Source organism: Vitis riparia, chromosome 11, assembly GCF_004353265.1.
Source record: "Vitis riparia cultivar Riparia Gloire de Montpellier isolate 1030 chromosome 11, EGFV_Vit.rip_1.0, whole genome shotgun sequence".
Classification (NCBI taxonomy): domain Eukaryota; kingdom Viridiplantae; phylum Streptophyta; class Magnoliopsida; order Vitales; family Vitaceae; genus Vitis; species Vitis riparia.
Window position 1 is genome coordinate 18,139,048 of NC_048441.1, and position 16,858 is coordinate 18,155,905.

The window sequence follows — 16,858 nt, forward strand, 5'->3', positions numbered from 1 at the left end:
TTTTGGCATGGCTCCTTTGCTTTAATATTCTCTCTTCCATAAATAAATATTTATGTTGTACTTCCATTTATTTTTATAAGTCAAATCTCATTTTTTTTAATTCTTTTGTCTAAATATAAAAGTCATACTTTACAAAAATCAAATTTTCACACTAAAAAGCGAATCTCATTGTTTCAAGTAGGGATACACATGTGGAAAAATGTGGATCCACACATACAAATTTAGATATGTTTTTATTTCAAATAAAATATTTTATTTTTCATGTTAATGTCTTTCAAAAATTTTAATGTTTGTGTTGTTTTTTCAATTAAATATTTTATTGGAATACAAAAGAAAAAAAAAAAGGAGTAATGTTTTATTAAAATTTCAAATAAATTTAAAAAAATAACAAACGTGATGATGTGAGTTCAATAAATAAAGTTTAAAATCATAATACCCGTTAACAAAGGCTTCATATCATATTAAATTATTAATTTTAAGATTAAAAAAATCAGCATAAACTAAATTATTAATTTTTTTAGCATATAATAATCTAAGGAAAAAATGGACAAATATTTATCATTTTTATATTCAATTATTAAAATTATAGAGTATGTTTAATAATATTTCTACTTTAAAATATTTTTAATAGAAGTGTTTTCTCGTGTTTATAAGAAAATCATTTATAAGTGTTTATCCAAAAAACACTATTAAAGTATGTTTGACCATGATGGTACGAAACGTTTCTATCATTTTTAACACTTAAATGATATAAATTTTCAAATGTTAAAAAGTGTTTCTTAGAATCACTATCAAACACATCCTTAATAATTTTTTAAAAGTGTTTCTTAAATTTTTATCAAACATTTAAATTCTCTTTAACAACTATTTTTAAAAATAATTTTTTGTTTTTTAAAACAAAAAAATAAGAAAACATATTTGGCAATCAGAAACTATTTTTTATTTTTTTAATAATATATTATATATTTTTTATTATTTTCATGAAGACTATTTTTTCAAATAATTATATAAATTTGTAGAATAATTAAAAATAATATATTAGATATAAAAATTATTTTTAAAATATATATAAAAATATGTTAAAAATATTTCAAATTCTTAAATAAACTTTTTTTACCTTGTAAAATATCAAAAAATAGTTTTTGAAAATTATTTTTAAAAATGGTTAATAGATAGGATTTTTTTTTTTTTTTTCTAAAACAATTTTTATATTAAAAACGCTTACTAAACATATCATGGGTATATGAACGTGTCTTCTCCTCCCCCTTTGAGAGTCGTGGTTAACCGCCGCGGTTTGTGCAGGAAAACCGCGAGCGAGTCAATTTCAAATCACCAGGCAGTAGTTATCCGGCTCATTTTTCCAATTTGGCGGCACTACTCATGTCTCCAATTGCAGCACGCCACGTCATCAATGACCCAAGGCTTGGCTGTTAGACAAGCTTAAATTGCTTTTACCCCATACTTTCAAGTGCAATTTTTAATAAAATGACAAATACCCTTTCTTGAATAAAAAATAAATTATTTATTTATTTCCATATTAATATTATAATTATTATATAAGTCATATCTTATTTTATTTATTTAAAAAAATAAAATAAATGTTTAAATTTTTCATAATTGCACCACTTTTCCATGTGTAAAACTTATAAAATTATTTGAGAATATATTATTTTATTTTTATTTATTTGGTGAAATATTATCTATTTTTTAAGCAAATTGAAAACATTTTTGTTATGATTTAAGAATTTGTTTGTGCTGAATTATGATTTTTTATTTTTTTTTTTGGCAATTTTTAAAAGTAGGCAATAACAAAAAAAATTAATATTTCATCACTTTCCTTCAATATTTTTCATTAAAACTTAAGTGAACTAACCAACAAAGAGACATTAGCTACCCAAAAATTATTCTTAAATCTAAGCTATGTCTTAGTTGAGAAACACTCTAGAATCATAAACTTTTCAAAAAACAATAATAAAAAAATTCATATAAATTCATGAAGAATCAAAAGTCCACCCCTTGGATTTCCATCCTTGATGTTCTTCACTGTGATGCAATCACAGTAATGAGTACATGCCCTAGCCATGGGTGGCTAAGAAGAAACAAACGAAGAAGAATTAAGAAAGGGTTCAAAACCAAGCAAACCCGACAATAAACAAAAGCGAAAGAAGAAGAGATCCAAGGGAGCAACAACCACCAAAATAAGTGAAAGAGACAGGTTGCCTTCCTCTCTTGACTGTTTTCAAACCCATGCCATGGTGGACTTTGACCTATACTTTTCTCACCCTTTCTTGGCTGGCTCTCTAATACTTTTCTTCACTAGACATTTCCCATTTTTTTATTTCAACTCTTTTTATAAGAATTCAAAGCTTTCTCCAGCCATTAATATCATCTCTTTGATCTCTTCATTGCTTCTGTTTTCCTACATCATCATCACTATTTTTTGGGGGGTTTGGTTTCTGTGTATAATATGGATGACCTTGTCATCCACCATCTTCTCATTTACCCCAGACACCTTCAACAACCCCATAAAAAGCCCCATTTGAATTAGCCTCCAAGACTGTTATCTTTCTGCTGATGATTTTAAAGTTGGGATGGTGATATGAGTTCTAAGGTCCAATTCATGGACTCTACCTTCCTGCTCGATGAAGCAACAAGGACGAGCTTTCTTCGCTATGTGATGGAGTCTTTTGGCTGCTCTTACATTTGCCTTTGGTCATATCAACCGCACCCATCCAGGTAAGAATCCATCATCATCTCATGATCGATCTTTCTTTCCCTTCTGTCTTTGCAGGATTGGCATAGGGATAACCTAATTATTCAGATACTAAGTTCTTGAATTTTAGCAGCTGCTTGCGCTTCCTGGATGGGTGCTACCATGAAGAGAACAGCAACCAACCCTGCTCCTCATCTGGGAGTCTAGCTAGGAGGCTTTTCAACGAATACTGTAATTCAGTATTCATCCTCGAAAACGAGTATGTCACATCTTAGAAGCTTTGATAGAATTCATGATATGATCATCCCTCTTTATATTTGTTGTGATCAGTGCATTTTTCTTTCACAGCATCAGCCGAGTTCCAGGGGAGGCGTTCAAGAATTGCGTGTCGTATATGGAGTTGAATGAATCCCAGCTCGGTAGGATGGCAACAGCCCCAGCACAAATGAAATTCTACCAGGTATATATTTATATAGAGAGGGAGTTTTTTTTTTTTTTTTTGTTTTGAGAGAGTTCTTTTGTGTAGATTAGTACATGGTGGCTAACTTAGAACTTTCGTGTGTTTGTTGCAGGAAGCTAGGATTAAGGTTTGTAAAACAATAATGATCTTAATTTTGAGTGTTCTTCAAGATTCATAAATGAGTATGTATTCATTTTTTCACAATGTTGATTGAATTACAGACTGCGGTATTCATGGGGTGCAGGAGCGGAGAGATCGAATTGGGCATGTCCAATCCAACAATGGTAAGAATCTCTTAGCCTTTTCATCACTTAAAGCGGAAAATTCTTGATGTTTTGGTGCTCAATTGATTTGTGTTTTTTCAGAAAAACTTGGAAATGGAGACGAAAAACTGGTTCCTTGAGGACTTCTCTCCACAGTTTCCTCAGCCTGCTGACCAGAACCGGCAGTCGTCCTCTTCGTCGAGATCAATGTCCATGGACAGCCCAGAGTACCCTCAGGCTCTTCTATTCAATATTCCAAACACATCCTACATTCCAGAACCCCTCAAAGAGGTTTCAATGGAGCCAGCGTTGGGGCCACCATCAACCACAATTAGTACTCCACATGAGCAAGCCATGCAGGCCTTGAACCAAATCAGAAGCCTCAATTTCCCAAGCTTAGAGAGTGAACATGCTGCAATGACCAGAGCCATCCTTGCTGTCATATCTTCTTCTCCTCCATCTTCTTCTTCTTCTTCTCATCACCCACCCCAGCATAATTATGTCAGTGCTTTCAGGAATTATAAAAAGCCTTCAACAGCCCAATTGACAGCCAGTTCAGGCAGGCAAAGTATGCTCAAAAGATCCATGGCATACTTTAAAAACTTACATTTGAGGAGAAGACAGGAACTTATACAAGGAAGCCATCCTTCAGTTTCTCAATTACACCATATGATATCAGAGAGGAAAAGGCGAGAAAAGCTCAATGAAAGCTTCCATGCATTGAGAACACTGCTTCCTCCCGGATCCAAGGTATAAGCATTAATACATATCATCATATTCATTCTATAGAGATAAAGATTAATTCTTTAATTCTTAACATAAATTTCGATTTCGGGTTTTGCAGAAAGACAAAGCATCAGTTCTTAGCGGTACAAGGGAGTACTTGAGTTCTTTAAAAGCTCAGATTTTAGAGCTTACCCAAAGAAACCAGGCTTTAGAAGCTCAAATTAACCTGAAAAATGAAGGTAATAATGAAGGGGGCGGTGGTTCTTCGAATGAGAGACTGAGTGTTCAGATTACAAATGCCTCAGAACCAACACCAGAAGAGAGAAACATCGACTTACAAGTGACCGTGAGAGCAGACTGTTCTATCCTGGATTTGGTCATCAGGATATTGGACTTCCTGAAACTGGTTAAGAATGTAAGCTTGATGTCCATGGACGCTAAGACCCGGATGGCAGAAACAAGTCCCATTAATCACGTAATCCTGAGATTGAAAATCGAGGTATGTATGCATGCTCTCATACAAATACAAATTCATACAGCAAGAACCAACATGCATGCCGCAGCCATGAAAACATATACACATATATATCCAATGAACTCATCCTTCCAATCATGCTTCTGAAGTAGTTTTAATTTACAAACAGTATGAAAATTACTCCAACCTTATTCTAGGGTTTATTCATTTGATCCCCATTAGAAGCTAGATCCATGCTTCTTTTTGAATTTGAGGGTTTTCCTCCATCTAATATTTTCTTGGTTGGTTCCTCCAGTGCATGTGTTTTAATCATCTAAATTAAAGTAGCACCCCACAAACATTCTCCTTTTTTATCAGAAATCAATTCAGATAATCCAATTGAAGAAATCTCTGATTGTCACTTTTGATATTTAACTATGAATACATTGCACCTACTAATGTCTAATATATTCTTTTGGGTAGTGCATGACTGATAGTAACTATAGGAAACAAGCTGGAAGGAGGTGATAAAGTACTTTTCCTGCTATTATTGTCATTATTATTCATATGTTGTTCAACTTCTTTGTTTGTAGGCCAGTGAATGGGACCAGTCTGCCTTCGAGGAAGCCATAAGAAGAGCTGTTGCAGACCTGGCAGTATGACTAGGCAAAATCATCCGCTGCGGTGCGCCGCTCTGTCGCTGATACCGCCCATCCTTCTACAACCAATCTGACTGCCTGGTCAATTCCCACAATTTTTTTTCATCCAATTTTGCTTGATTTTCTCCTTTTAGTAAGCTTAGCTAGCCATTAACTCTCAATGTATACGAGAATTTTGGATCACAAAAGCATATGATTAATGGAATGACTTTAGATTTCTCATGAGTTCCACCGATTGGGGTGAAGCCCCATCGACTTTGAACAGACCCCCATCACATAACATCACTTTCCCTCTATATCATGTGTCGCCCATATTGACTGCGATTTTATATATATGGTTGATGTGTGTATATATATATGAATTCAAAGATGGTCCAAGTTCAAAAAAACAAACCCTAGAAACTACCTTTTCAATATCATCAACCCACCAGCCCTAGTAGCTTTCATGGCTTCAGGGATGATTCGTCACTACTAACTAGTCAATAGAGGAGACGTTTTGTCCTTGTGTCTTCCTAAACCCTACCGTGTATTTCTTTTTGGCAACATGGGCTATGTCTCATTAGGGTTTCTTTTTTCTCTTGGGGGAAAAGTCTTCTTTTTTCTCTTGGGGGAAAAGTCTTTCTTTTTCCTGCATAATTCAAAGTGACCTTGAGACGGCGGGTTTGACTAAGAATCTAATCTGATCAGAGACTGTGTAGATGTTTGCTTCAAAATAATCATGGTGGTTTTAATAATGGATATAAAAACTTATAAGTTTATTTCAGTACCTAATCTATATATTAAAAATGAGAGCCACCATTTTTGAGGTCCTTGGAATGTTTGAGGGGACCAATTGATGCTAGCTACCTAACTTCGATTTCTATCTTAAGAAAAGTTTTAAGTTGTTTCTTTTATTTTGATTTTTCTTGAGACTAATGGAAGAACAAAAGGTCAAATATATACAACTTTGATTTTTTTGGCTTTGCCAAAATGGAAAATGTTGTTTAAGCCACTTACTTTTAGTGAAAAAAAAATTTAATTTGTTGAAAATTTGATTTATATAAATTACTATTTAAAATTTAATTTCACTATCATACGTCGGAAAAGAAAATATTATATAAAATGTAAACAAAATATTATTAAAAAACATAAAGGTAGAATTTTTAACATAGAGTACCATCAAATAGCAAAAGATATATAAGTCGAAAAAAATATATAAAATATTTTTTTTCGACCATTTAAGGAAAGATAAGTCTATTTTCACTCGATATTGGTGGTTGTCATGCGAATATTAACTCTAAATAAAGCGGTTTTTTTATTTAATTAGAACTGCCTAAAGTTTCATACTGAAGATTTTTTTCATATTTTGATGAATTTCTTTTACTTTGATTACATCATTCATACTTTGGTTAAATTTTTTTTATATCGGAGTATAATTTTATTTTATAATGTTTAAGTGAGATTAAATGAAAATATTGTAAAAAAATATAAGTACGAGGTTAAATAGTTGGAAAGAGGAAAGAAACCCTTGCCCTCCAAATTTGAAAGTGACGATTGATAAATTGTCCCCACAAGTCATAATTGGGTCTACAATGGCTGCTAAATTTTAAGTACTATTGAATGAAACTAATAATGATGAAAGAATTGGAATATTTTAGAATTGCCATCTTGAAATCATGACCACAAATCTATCTCCGATATAAATAGTTGCCACTCAAAGGAAGAATGACTTTCCTTTGGTATGGTATTTGTACACTTTAACGACTACAAGATCAAACCCCTATCTCCAAGAACCCATAGTTGGAAAATAAATTTTAATTTAAAAAGAAATAGAAAAAGACCATATCTAGTTGTGCAAGAGTTTTATACTTGAAAGGCTTATACTTGCATTGCTACCTAGTACCTAGGTGGATTCCACTTCTAGAAACTCAATTTCTCCCTTGTTTAAAAAATTTTTATCTATCTTTCCACTTTTCTGCCACCAGACCAATGTCTGAACAGCAATAAGTCAAGGACAACTACCACTTTGAAATATCAATAATTGAAGAAGACAGCCAAAACGGAGGGTTCCAAGAAGTAAGCAAAGGGCAGAAAAGGGGTGCCTTGCTCAAAGGAAGCAGGTTAAGAAGACCATTAATAAAAAAATTATACTATATTCCCTTTCTCAACTGGGATTTTGATAGAGGACGGTTGGGAGAGGAATGGAAGGGGGTGTGATATTCTGATTTCTGAAATGAAAAAGACTGGTCATCCATGTGAACAAAAATTTGAGCACGAGGTGGGGGACCAACTTGGTTAAAGATCTAAAATCAAGTCATGGGAAAACTACAGAAAACCTAATGAGGGTGCATTCACCATCAACCTCACTGAATAACAAATATGTGGACAAAATGCTATAAGTGAACAATGAATCATTCATTCATCACCCCAGAATACGCATACACTGCTGGAGTTTAGCAGCCTGGAAGCTGACAGTTCATATTGGAACAAAAGAATGTGTTATCATCTCATGAAGCTTCAAATTGTGTGTTCTAATAGGGCCCATATTTGACAGCATTTAGAGTCTGAATGCAGCAATGAGCGTGAATTTGAACAAGGATAGTCATGGATCATGCAGAGACTTTTCTCTCCCTTTTATACATTCCTGGAATAAAAATCAGACAAAGCCCCACTCAACCAGGTCTGTTACAAGAACCAAAATGAGCAACCAGAGAATAGTATTCAGAACAAAGAATAGTTCACTGGAGGAAATATGATATTACTTTTATAGCATTTCTTGAATTTTCATGACTAACAAGAATAATCAACAGTGGAGATGATTCCGGGGAATTGAGTAAGGACCCTGCATTCTTTCAAGTTGCTCCTTTAGAATTCACAAAACTTTCACCCACGACATAATCCAATATATATTATGACTCCCAAATATAACTTACAAGACTGTCATTCAGAAGCTTTGATACCTGGCCACAAGCATGTCTTGAATGTGATCCTAAACCACAGGCCATCCAGATACTTCTTCTATCAATCTGTGTCCACTGAATCTTTCCATGTATCACCACTTGATTGGAAAAAGGGTAATGCAGATTCCATAACCTGCCAAGGTGAAAAAAGTGGGTACAACTTGAGGTCATTTGCTCTTTCATGCCTCAACTGCAGTTACTTCTTCATCAGTAGTATCAGGTGGAACAATCCCTTCTGCAATATCTTCATCAACGGCCTCTGCTTCCGATTCTTTTTCCTTGTTTGTCTCACCAACTAGCTTCTCCCTAAGCTTCCTCATAAGCTCCTCTCGCTCACTTTCATTCTGAGAGAGGAACTGTTTAATGGCGTCCTTGCCACGGAAGCTCTGGCCATTGTAACTGTACATAGCACCTCCACCCTTTATGATGAATTTATGTTTGCATCCTAACTCTACTATTTCGGATTCACGACATATACCCTTTCCAAACTCAAGCTCAAATTGAGCAGTTTTAAACGGAGGGGCATGCTTGTTCTTCACAACCTTCACAAGAACTTGACTTCCAATGGTCTGCAAAACAATATTCCATCAGGATTCATCAATACCAAGAACAGGATCTACTAAAAGAACTAGGTCCTATCTTGTACATGTGTCTGCAAATAAAAGATTAGGGTCAACCAAACAAAAAGGTCCTCCACCTCAAATATCTACATTGTAAGAACATTGGCACGATTACATGGTATTTGAACCATGTTATTTATCATGGGATTACCCACAGCAGAAAATCTTTTAGGATTGAAATAGAATACAGTTGTGTGATGTAGGCTGCACTGCAAAGGTGGTGAAGACAGGTTTAAAGCAAAGAAATAGTAGAGTACTAGAAATTACTTTTAACAATTCCAATCACAAGATAATTCCATGATTAGTAATAGTTAGTGATTCCTTTTGAGCTTTCCTGGAGAGACTAGAGGGCCTTTATCCTCTGTTTGGTTTGAGATTTTTTTACTGTCTTCCCTAGCAGAATCAGTCTGCATTGTGGCTGCTCATACACCACTAAACATGTGCACATGTCAAGGTCCCATCTATCAAAAGGATGCATCCACACCAAGAACAGGTCTGCTAAAAAACAGGACCAATCTTGTACATGTGTACAGAAAATAAAAGATCGTGATCTAATAATATAAGAACAGGTATTCCAATATTCACACAAACATTGGAACAATCACATTTACTTAACCATTTCATTGTATCATCATGGCAATATCAAACAGCAGCAGATCTTTTGGATTGAAATAAATCCCAGTTGGGTGATGTAGGCTGCAGCTATAAAGGTGGTGAAGACACAAATTTCAAGACAAGAAACCATAGAAGGGCTGGAAATTACTTTTAACAATTCTAACCATAGAGTAATTATGTGGTTAGCAACTCCATTCAAGCTCTCATCAAGAAATTTGATGGCCTTTATGCTATATTTTTTTTTAAATCATTTTGCCTTTTCTGCCCTAGAAGACAGATCTGCATCATTTTGTGGTGGCTCATAAACCACTAGTTACAGTACATGTCTAGTTATGGTACTTAAAAAACATGCCCCTAGTTTGAGGCAAATGCCAGTTATTTTTTCAATACAATTCAAACCAAATAAAAGGTCAACGACCCTCACAAATTTTGGAACATGCCATGAATACACCATAATCGTCACCAGAACCCCTTCTTTTCAAGTGCTACACACAAATTCACAAGTCAAAATATAGGCAGAAATTCATACCTCTTCTCCTTTCTTGACAAGTCCTATTCTCTTAATATTTAGGCGCACTGAAGCGTAGAACTTTAAGGCATTACCACCACAAGTAACTTCAGTGGGTCCACCAAACCCTCCAAATGTTGATAGCTTTGCTCTCACCTAAATATAAATGTGAATAATCAGGAAAATCTTGATCATGAAACACATATCCACATGTTGGAGAAACTTCAGAACAATCGAACTGCTTCATGAAGATGCAAATGAACTTCAATTTTCCAGAATTAGTTTACACATCAGATAGAAAAATAAATAATACAGTGTGAGAGTTATTTACAGACGACCGCTTATGTCTTATCGCTCAATTATTCAACATTGGCTGCTTATATCATATGGCTCACTTTTTCTGTCATAATAAACCAATTTCAATATTTTGGATGGACCCATAATAGGAAATCATTCGACTAAATCAAAATTTAGTTTGAAAAAATGCTGATGATATCAAGCATACAACTTTTATATCTAAGTTAAGAACCAATTGAATGCACTGAATCGCTAAGGTTGTAAAAATTTAAGGGACAGATAACAACTTGGCACCAATAGGTAAGATGAAATTGCTTAGCCAAATGCACAAGGTGAATTCAGAAAGTTTAGAATTGCAAACAAATGGGGGAAATCCATTGTTCATTTTGAAATAATATACAAAGAAAAGATACTTCTAACAAGTAAAAACTAATAAAAAAAAATTAGAGTGGATAAACATAAGCCATATGGGCTACTAGCCACTCAAACAAAGATTGTTGAGGAAGATTCCAAGTGCTTTCCATAACTTGTTGATCTGTCACAACTCATTTCTACCAGATGATTGAGTGGAAATTTTAAATTTTAATGACTAAGAGCAACCAATATGCAGTTCACATAAGGCGATGGATGCATAGCTTTAACTCGAAATGTATTCAATGAAGAATCACAAGTTCAAGACCGGCACCTGATTTATAAATATTAAAATAGTTTGTGATAATGACAAAGAGTGGCTCAATTTGCGAAGCGCCTGACTCATCAATCTGGCTTGCATTGCCATGTGTGCATCACCCATCTCACCATCAAGTTCACCTTTAGGCACTAGGGCAGCTACCTGTCACGCCAATTACAGAATTCAAAACCCCATGTAAAAGATATAAAATAGGGTAAGAATTTACATCCAAAAAGTTCACTGAAGAGATGCTACAAATCATCTGATAGTTATGAATTTAACTCATCACTGGGAATTCAAACCACATATACTCTGTGCAGAAAAATCAACTTGACTTTTTTCAACCAAGGAAAAAAGAGATGATGACAAAATAAAAAAAGAAGCATCCTATAGAGAAAGGGGGGAGAAAAAAATAACACCCAGTTTACGAGAGATAATGGAAAACACTGATCAAGCATGTCACTGCAGACACCAACAGTCAAAAACTAAAGTATAAATGCTTTACTGCCAAATAGAATTTGAATCCAATAAAAGCACCTTACTTACACTGTCTACAACAACAACATCAACTGAACCACTCCGGATCAGGGTGTCCACTAGACTGAGAGCTTGTTCACCACAATCTGGTTGCGAGAGAAGCAAATTTTGAGTGTTTACCCCAATGGCCTCAGCAAGCGCTGGATCAAGAGCATGCTCAGCATCAACAAATACACAGTAACCTACACGACATAACATGAAAAAAACGCCTTAATATCCAGGAAAAAAGCTGATTTCAAGATCCATGACACACCAGAAGCACCTCACCATCACCCACTCCTCCCTCTGGCACCAGAAAAATAAAAAATAGGGAGATAAAACTAGAGATAAGAAAGAAGTTTATTGGTGGAAATCAATATTAAAGCCATCACATAGCCTCAATTTCTGTGATTGGTTTTGTGAGACCATGGACCAGAAATTGGTGACTATGATGAAAAAGCATACAACTTGATCCCCTGACTAGATGACCAAGTTAATGAATTGGTTGTCTGCTAAATGAATATTTTTGTCCCAACCAAAGACAGATGTAGTAAGCAATGAGTTGTGTTAGGAGTTGCCAAAAGTCACCTCCTTCCTTTTGTGCTTCAGCAATTACATGTAGAGCAAGAGTTGTTTTTCCAGAAGCCTCTGGACCATATATCTCTATAACCCGTCCCTGCAGAAGGCCAGAAAAGTCATACCAATAAACAGCCTTTGTTCCCTCCCTCCTCCATTAGTAGAAAAGAAATTAAATTTCAGATGAAGATCATTTAGCTAATGATGTGAATTTTCAGGTCCAAGACTTTCATGAGCCTTTTTAATCTATATATCATAACTGAGTGGAAAAAATGATAATGATAATCAATAAGTAAATCCATGTAGCCATTATAAATAAGAACTAATAAGAATGTGGCACGTGGCCCAACTGCTGACATGGCTTACAGTTTCCAATAATGCTGCCTAGCTGACAGTTGAAACAGGGGATTTGCACCACAGGCAAGGTAAACGTATATTTTTTCTTCTTTTTTTTCCTTTACTACAGGGGGTAACAAAAGTAACTTACTGTGCAAACAGAAAATAATTTTCAAAATTCTCTGTTTGATTGAATGATCCTAAGGCACCAGTGTTTGCAAAAACTGTGTTACTTAGAGGCATAACATTCTAGGGCTAGGTGATGAAAACATTAATGGCATATATGTTAACTGTCATAAAGAAGATGAATATCAAAACATTATGCTCCATAAGAAAATAAAATAACTGAGAATTCTCTTTTTAATTGAACTATCTTAAGGCGCCAGTGTTTGCAAAGCCTGTGCAATTACTTCGAGTAAAAACATGCTAGAGCTAGGTGATGAAGACATCAGTGACATACTTGTTCTAGAGAAGATGGATATCGAAAATATCATGCTTTGTGAGAAAATGAATAACTTCATTCAAATACTTCTGTTCTAATACTGGCTATAACAGAATTAACCTCATGACAGAGAAACAATCTGATGAAATCCAAACATTGCTATATACCTTTGGAAGTCCACCAATCCCCAATACTATATCCAAGGCAAATGATCCTGTGGAGACCACTGGAACATGTTTAGAAGAAACAGACCGACCAAGCCACATGATAGATCCTTTTCCAAATGAGGTAGTAATCTGATCCAGGGCTTGTCGTAGGGCCAGCTCTTTCTTAGACAAATTCTCTTCATTGGAGTCACTTCCATCAGACTTAGATCTCCTCCTACCTTCAAACGCATAAAAGTTGATACTATTAAATGCTCAAAAAGAGAATGACCTGCATCCACATTGCTTATTCAATGCTAAACAAAATTCCAAGCAAGCAGAATACACCAAAAAGATCACAGAAGAGGCAAAAGGATCACAAGCTTCACAAAGAACTTCAATCATCAGGGCATTCTTTGTTCTCAACATTTAAAATAGAATTGATAGCCATCAAATTGACCAAAACCAAAAGTTGTGCACATGATACATATTGGCATGCAATATGAGTCTAGGATGACTGAGACTACAGTATTGTACATGACATCATTTATTGTTCTAAGACAGGGAAAAAGGCTAGCAGAGCAAAGAAAGCCTCACCAAGTGATGTAGCAGCAAAATTAGTATCCTATTGTGCATCTGCACAGCATCATATCATGGCCCTGAGAGGCCCATTTTTGACATAGATTATAACAAGTTCAATTTTATTTTTAATTTTTTTAATCAGAAGCAAGTTCAAAATTTTTTTAATAGGCAATCCCTCTATCTTCTTTATCTTCTTTTTTTTATTACGTGGAAATGAATGTGGAATTCTCCCATCCCAAACCCTCACACTTGAGAATGGGCTACACAGAAAGTCCATAGTTATACTTTATCTAAATTACAAATTTAGAGACTCCCCAGTTAGAGCCAATCATTTGCTTTGCTCGCATAGTGTAGTTCCCTAATTATTTTATTGCTCAGTTGGCAAGATTTGCAGGCCCCAACCTCCATTTGGCCATAAAATCCTCATTGCTTACTATTTAGCAACATAAGACCGCCAAAATAAAGAGTAATCAATAATAAACTTTAAACAAAACACAGAATTAAACCCATAATATAATTAAACCAAGCAATCCTTAAGTAAAGCAACAAAGAAAAAAGTGGCAGGGCATTGCAGAAGCTTTCCACACCTTTAGAAGAAAAGTTACAAAACTGAGAGGATGTTCCCAAGACCCCTTTTCTAAAACCCTGCAAAACAAAAAATAAGAACAATAAGTAAAAATAAAAATAAAATAAATCCAGTCAATAAAATCGTCACATCATTCTTATCTAGTTTCAAGCATTTGCTAAAAAAAGTGATACAGTTGCACATTCTCAAAATGCCAAAATACCCATAAATGAATTAAAAAAATGAATTTGGTTAGATTTTAAGACGTTTTCATGTTTTTAGCAGGAAAGCCTACTTCAATTTGGACTTTGATGGCCAGAATAACACCACCAAATTCCAACAAGACAGAGCATGAATAAATGGTAAGCACAGAGAATAAGCAAATGGAAATCAGTCACAACAGTGACTACAACGACCTAAAAATCACCCTAACTGATCAAAACCCACTAAGACCCAAATCATTACAATGATGATGATGATGATTTGGGTCTTAGTGGGGTTTTGATCAGTTAGGTTGATTTTTAGGTCGTTGTCACTGGTGCCAAGGGCTTCAGGGTGGGAAGAACAAAAGCCTAAAACCCTAACGCTCCGTTTATTGCTGACAAGATATATGAAAATTAAAAATAAAATAAAATAAAATCCAATCTTCAAGCTATAGTTATTGATGGGCAAAGCACTAATCAAACCTCGCACAACAATTTGGCTAACTTGAGTGAGGAGAAGTAAAACTTTAAAAGATTGTTTCATTTTCTCTCCTCCCATAATTTTCTGAGCAGCCAAACAAAGGGACTGCCGAGAAAAATAACACCAACATTAGTATAAAAAGAAGTGTGAAAAGAATCACCTCCACTGCAAATAAAGAGTGTCTGAGAGAAGAAGCGTTCCGAAGAAGCCTCGCCATGGGGCAAAACAACTCTCCGGAAGCCAAACACAAAAATAAATTAGAACTAATGAGGAAAAAAAAATGGAGATGGTGTTATTACGCCATGCTTCTGCACTGCAAATATAGGGTTTTAGAGAGAGAACTGGCTTTTTTTGTTTTTTTTTTTTTTTTTCTAGTTTTAGGGTTTTTGGTTTGGTTTCCCTCCCTTTTGAGACCTTCGCCCCAGTCGGGCAGTCCAAGTTTGGACTATGGACTCTGGATCAGAAGAAAATGTGCTCCATGGGCCCTGAATTGGGCCGTACTTTATGAAAAGTTTTCGGCCCAAAAAATACCCCCTTTTTTTTTTGACAAGAATGTATTCATTTTTTTTTTCTTATAAAAATAACATTTTCTTTTAAAATTCCTTTCCAAATAATCAAAATATCGAAGGATATTTTTATCAAAAATAAATTATTTTTAAAGTTCAAAAGTGAAAAAGGTTATATTTACAAATTTGGTATCCGCTCATCCTTTTAATCAAATAACTAAAAAAATCAATAAAATTTATTTTTAGAAAAAAAATTGATATTATGAAAATTAGTAAAAAAAATTATATATTTTAAATTTATTTATATAAAAGATAAAAAAAAATTAAATAAGATTGAAAAAATATATTAAAATAAATTATTAATAGTCCATTTTTATTTTCCTTCACCTTTTCTTTTATTCCATAAGAAAAAAAAAGTAAACTAAAATAATTTTCTCATATTTAATTTTATTACAAAAAATACAAAATAAAATCATATATAATTAAAATTTGTTAAAAACTTTTATATTTTCAAATTATTTAACCCCTACAACTATTTTTTATTTCTTTTACTTTTTTTTCTTATACTTTTTCTCTTTATTTTTATTTTTTTAACATTTTCTCCCTAATTTTTGAGAACCAAATATAACAATTTTCTATTTTCCTTCCCTATATTTTTTCCTTAATTTTCAAAGAACCAAGCATATGGTTAAAGATATATCAAACTATCATCTAATTAATTTTTGAAGGTATGCTAACCGTTTGTTTGATATGAAAAGGTATAATATAAAGTATTTATAAAGAAACAAGAATATTATTAATTTATCGTTTCAAAGAAATCTCCCACGTAAATATTTGTTTGAACTAATAAAGGGTTAAATACATTTTACCCTATTAACCTTTAACGTGGTTTATACTTTGTATCTTTACATTTAAAACCCGACACTTTGCCTCAAATTACATTCATTTTATAAAATCATAAAAGGGATTAACCTTTTTTATAATTTGATTTGAACACTATTATAAAATTTGGTAAAACTAATTTTAAATTAACAACCTTAAAGTAAAATTTCCCAAATGCTTTCAAACTATAGTAATTATCAATTTTGATTTTTTATTTTATTTTAAAAAGATGTTTGTATGATTATTTGTAATTTTTGCATGCAGCTATAAAACATATGACAACTTCAAACTTAGGTAATATATATTTTTCTTCATATTTCAGTTGTTTTTCTTTCAATTTTAGCATTGTTTTTATACTTCACAAATCATTTATTGGTTTTTTAATAAATTTAAAAGGCAAAATATTGTATTTTAACAAATTTGAAAAGCAAAATGCTGAGTTTTGAATTTAAAGAAATAGTGTAAAACACATTAAAAGTTTGAAGAGACAATTGTATTTTGGCTAAATATTTTTAACCTTCATTGATTTAAAATTTCATTACATATTCTGTATCATTTTTATTTATTATTTTCACAAATCTCTCTTTTTACTCTATATTTAGAAAATTAGAATTCAAACTAACACGGAGAAACCGAAAGTGAAAATGCATCATTATATCTGGTCGTACGATTCAAGTTGTGACTCATTCTTGTGGTCTGAGC

The 16,858-nt window shown here is 33.5% G+C and overlaps 2 protein-coding genes across 3 annotated transcripts; one reads left to right on the plus strand and one right to left on the minus strand.

Annotated features, from left to right (window-relative positions):
• The first annotated feature begins 2,366 nt into the window (after window positions 1-2,366).
• Window positions 2,367-5,497, plus strand: LOC117924674 (putative transcription factor bHLH041). Its single transcript, XM_034843376.1, has 8 exons — window positions 2,367-2,736; window positions 2,847-2,972; window positions 3,062-3,173; window positions 3,286-3,300; window positions 3,395-3,457; window positions 3,539-4,186; window positions 4,281-4,661; window positions 5,210-5,497. Exons 1-8 carry the CDS (start codon window positions 2,600-2,602, stop codon window positions 5,276-5,278), a joined length of 1,551 nt encoding a protein of 516 aa, XP_034699267.1. The 5' UTR covers window positions 2,367-2,599; the 3' UTR covers window positions 5,279-5,497.
• A 2,153-nt stretch (window positions 5,498-7,650) lies between these two features.
• Window positions 7,651-15,145, minus strand: LOC117925594 (DNA repair protein recA homolog 3, mitochondrial). Of its 2 annotated transcripts, none has more exons than XM_034844653.1 (8): window positions 14,929-15,145; window positions 14,107-14,164; window positions 12,962-13,179; window positions 12,029-12,116; window positions 11,471-11,643; window positions 10,940-11,086; window positions 9,979-10,113; window positions 7,651-8,783 (listed from the first exon to the last, which is right to left on the minus strand). In XM_034844653.1, exons 1-8 carry the CDS (start codon window positions 14,983-14,985, stop codon window positions 8,394-8,396), a joined length of 1,266 nt encoding a protein of 421 aa, XP_034700544.1. In that variant the 5' UTR covers window positions 14,986-15,145; the 3' UTR covers window positions 7,651-8,393. The 2 variants fall into 2 exon arrangements, with proteins under 2 accessions (XP_034700544.1, XP_034700543.1); XM_034844652.1 differs by having other exon boundaries at window positions 11,462-11,643.
• Window positions 15,146-16,858: the final 1,713 nt, after the last annotated feature.

Coding starts and splice junctions, on each gene's coding strand:
- LOC117925594 (XM_034844652.1), bottom strand. CDS start 14,985: ATGGCGAGGCTTCTTCGGAACGCTTCTTCTCTCAGACACTCTTTATTT. Junction 11,087..11,461: donor TTGTAGACAGTGTAAGTAAG/GTGCTTTTATTG, acceptor TTGGCGTGACAG/GTAGCTGCCCTAGTGCCTAA. Junction 8,784..9,978: donor TTGTCAAGAAAGGAGAAGAG/GTATGAATTTCT, acceptor ATTGTTTTGCAG/ACCATTGGAAGTCAAGTTCT.
- LOC117924674 (XM_034843376.1), top strand. CDS start 2,600: ATGAGTTCTAAGGTCCAATTCATGGACTCTACCTTCCTGCTCGATGAA. Junction 2,737..2,846: donor TATCAACCGCACCCATCCAG/GTAAGAATCCAT, acceptor GAATTTTAGCAG/CTGCTTGCGCTTCCTGGATG. Junction 4,187..4,280: donor TGCTTCCTCCCGGATCCAAG/GTATAAGCATTA, acceptor CGGGTTTTGCAG/AAAGACAAAGCATCAGTTCT.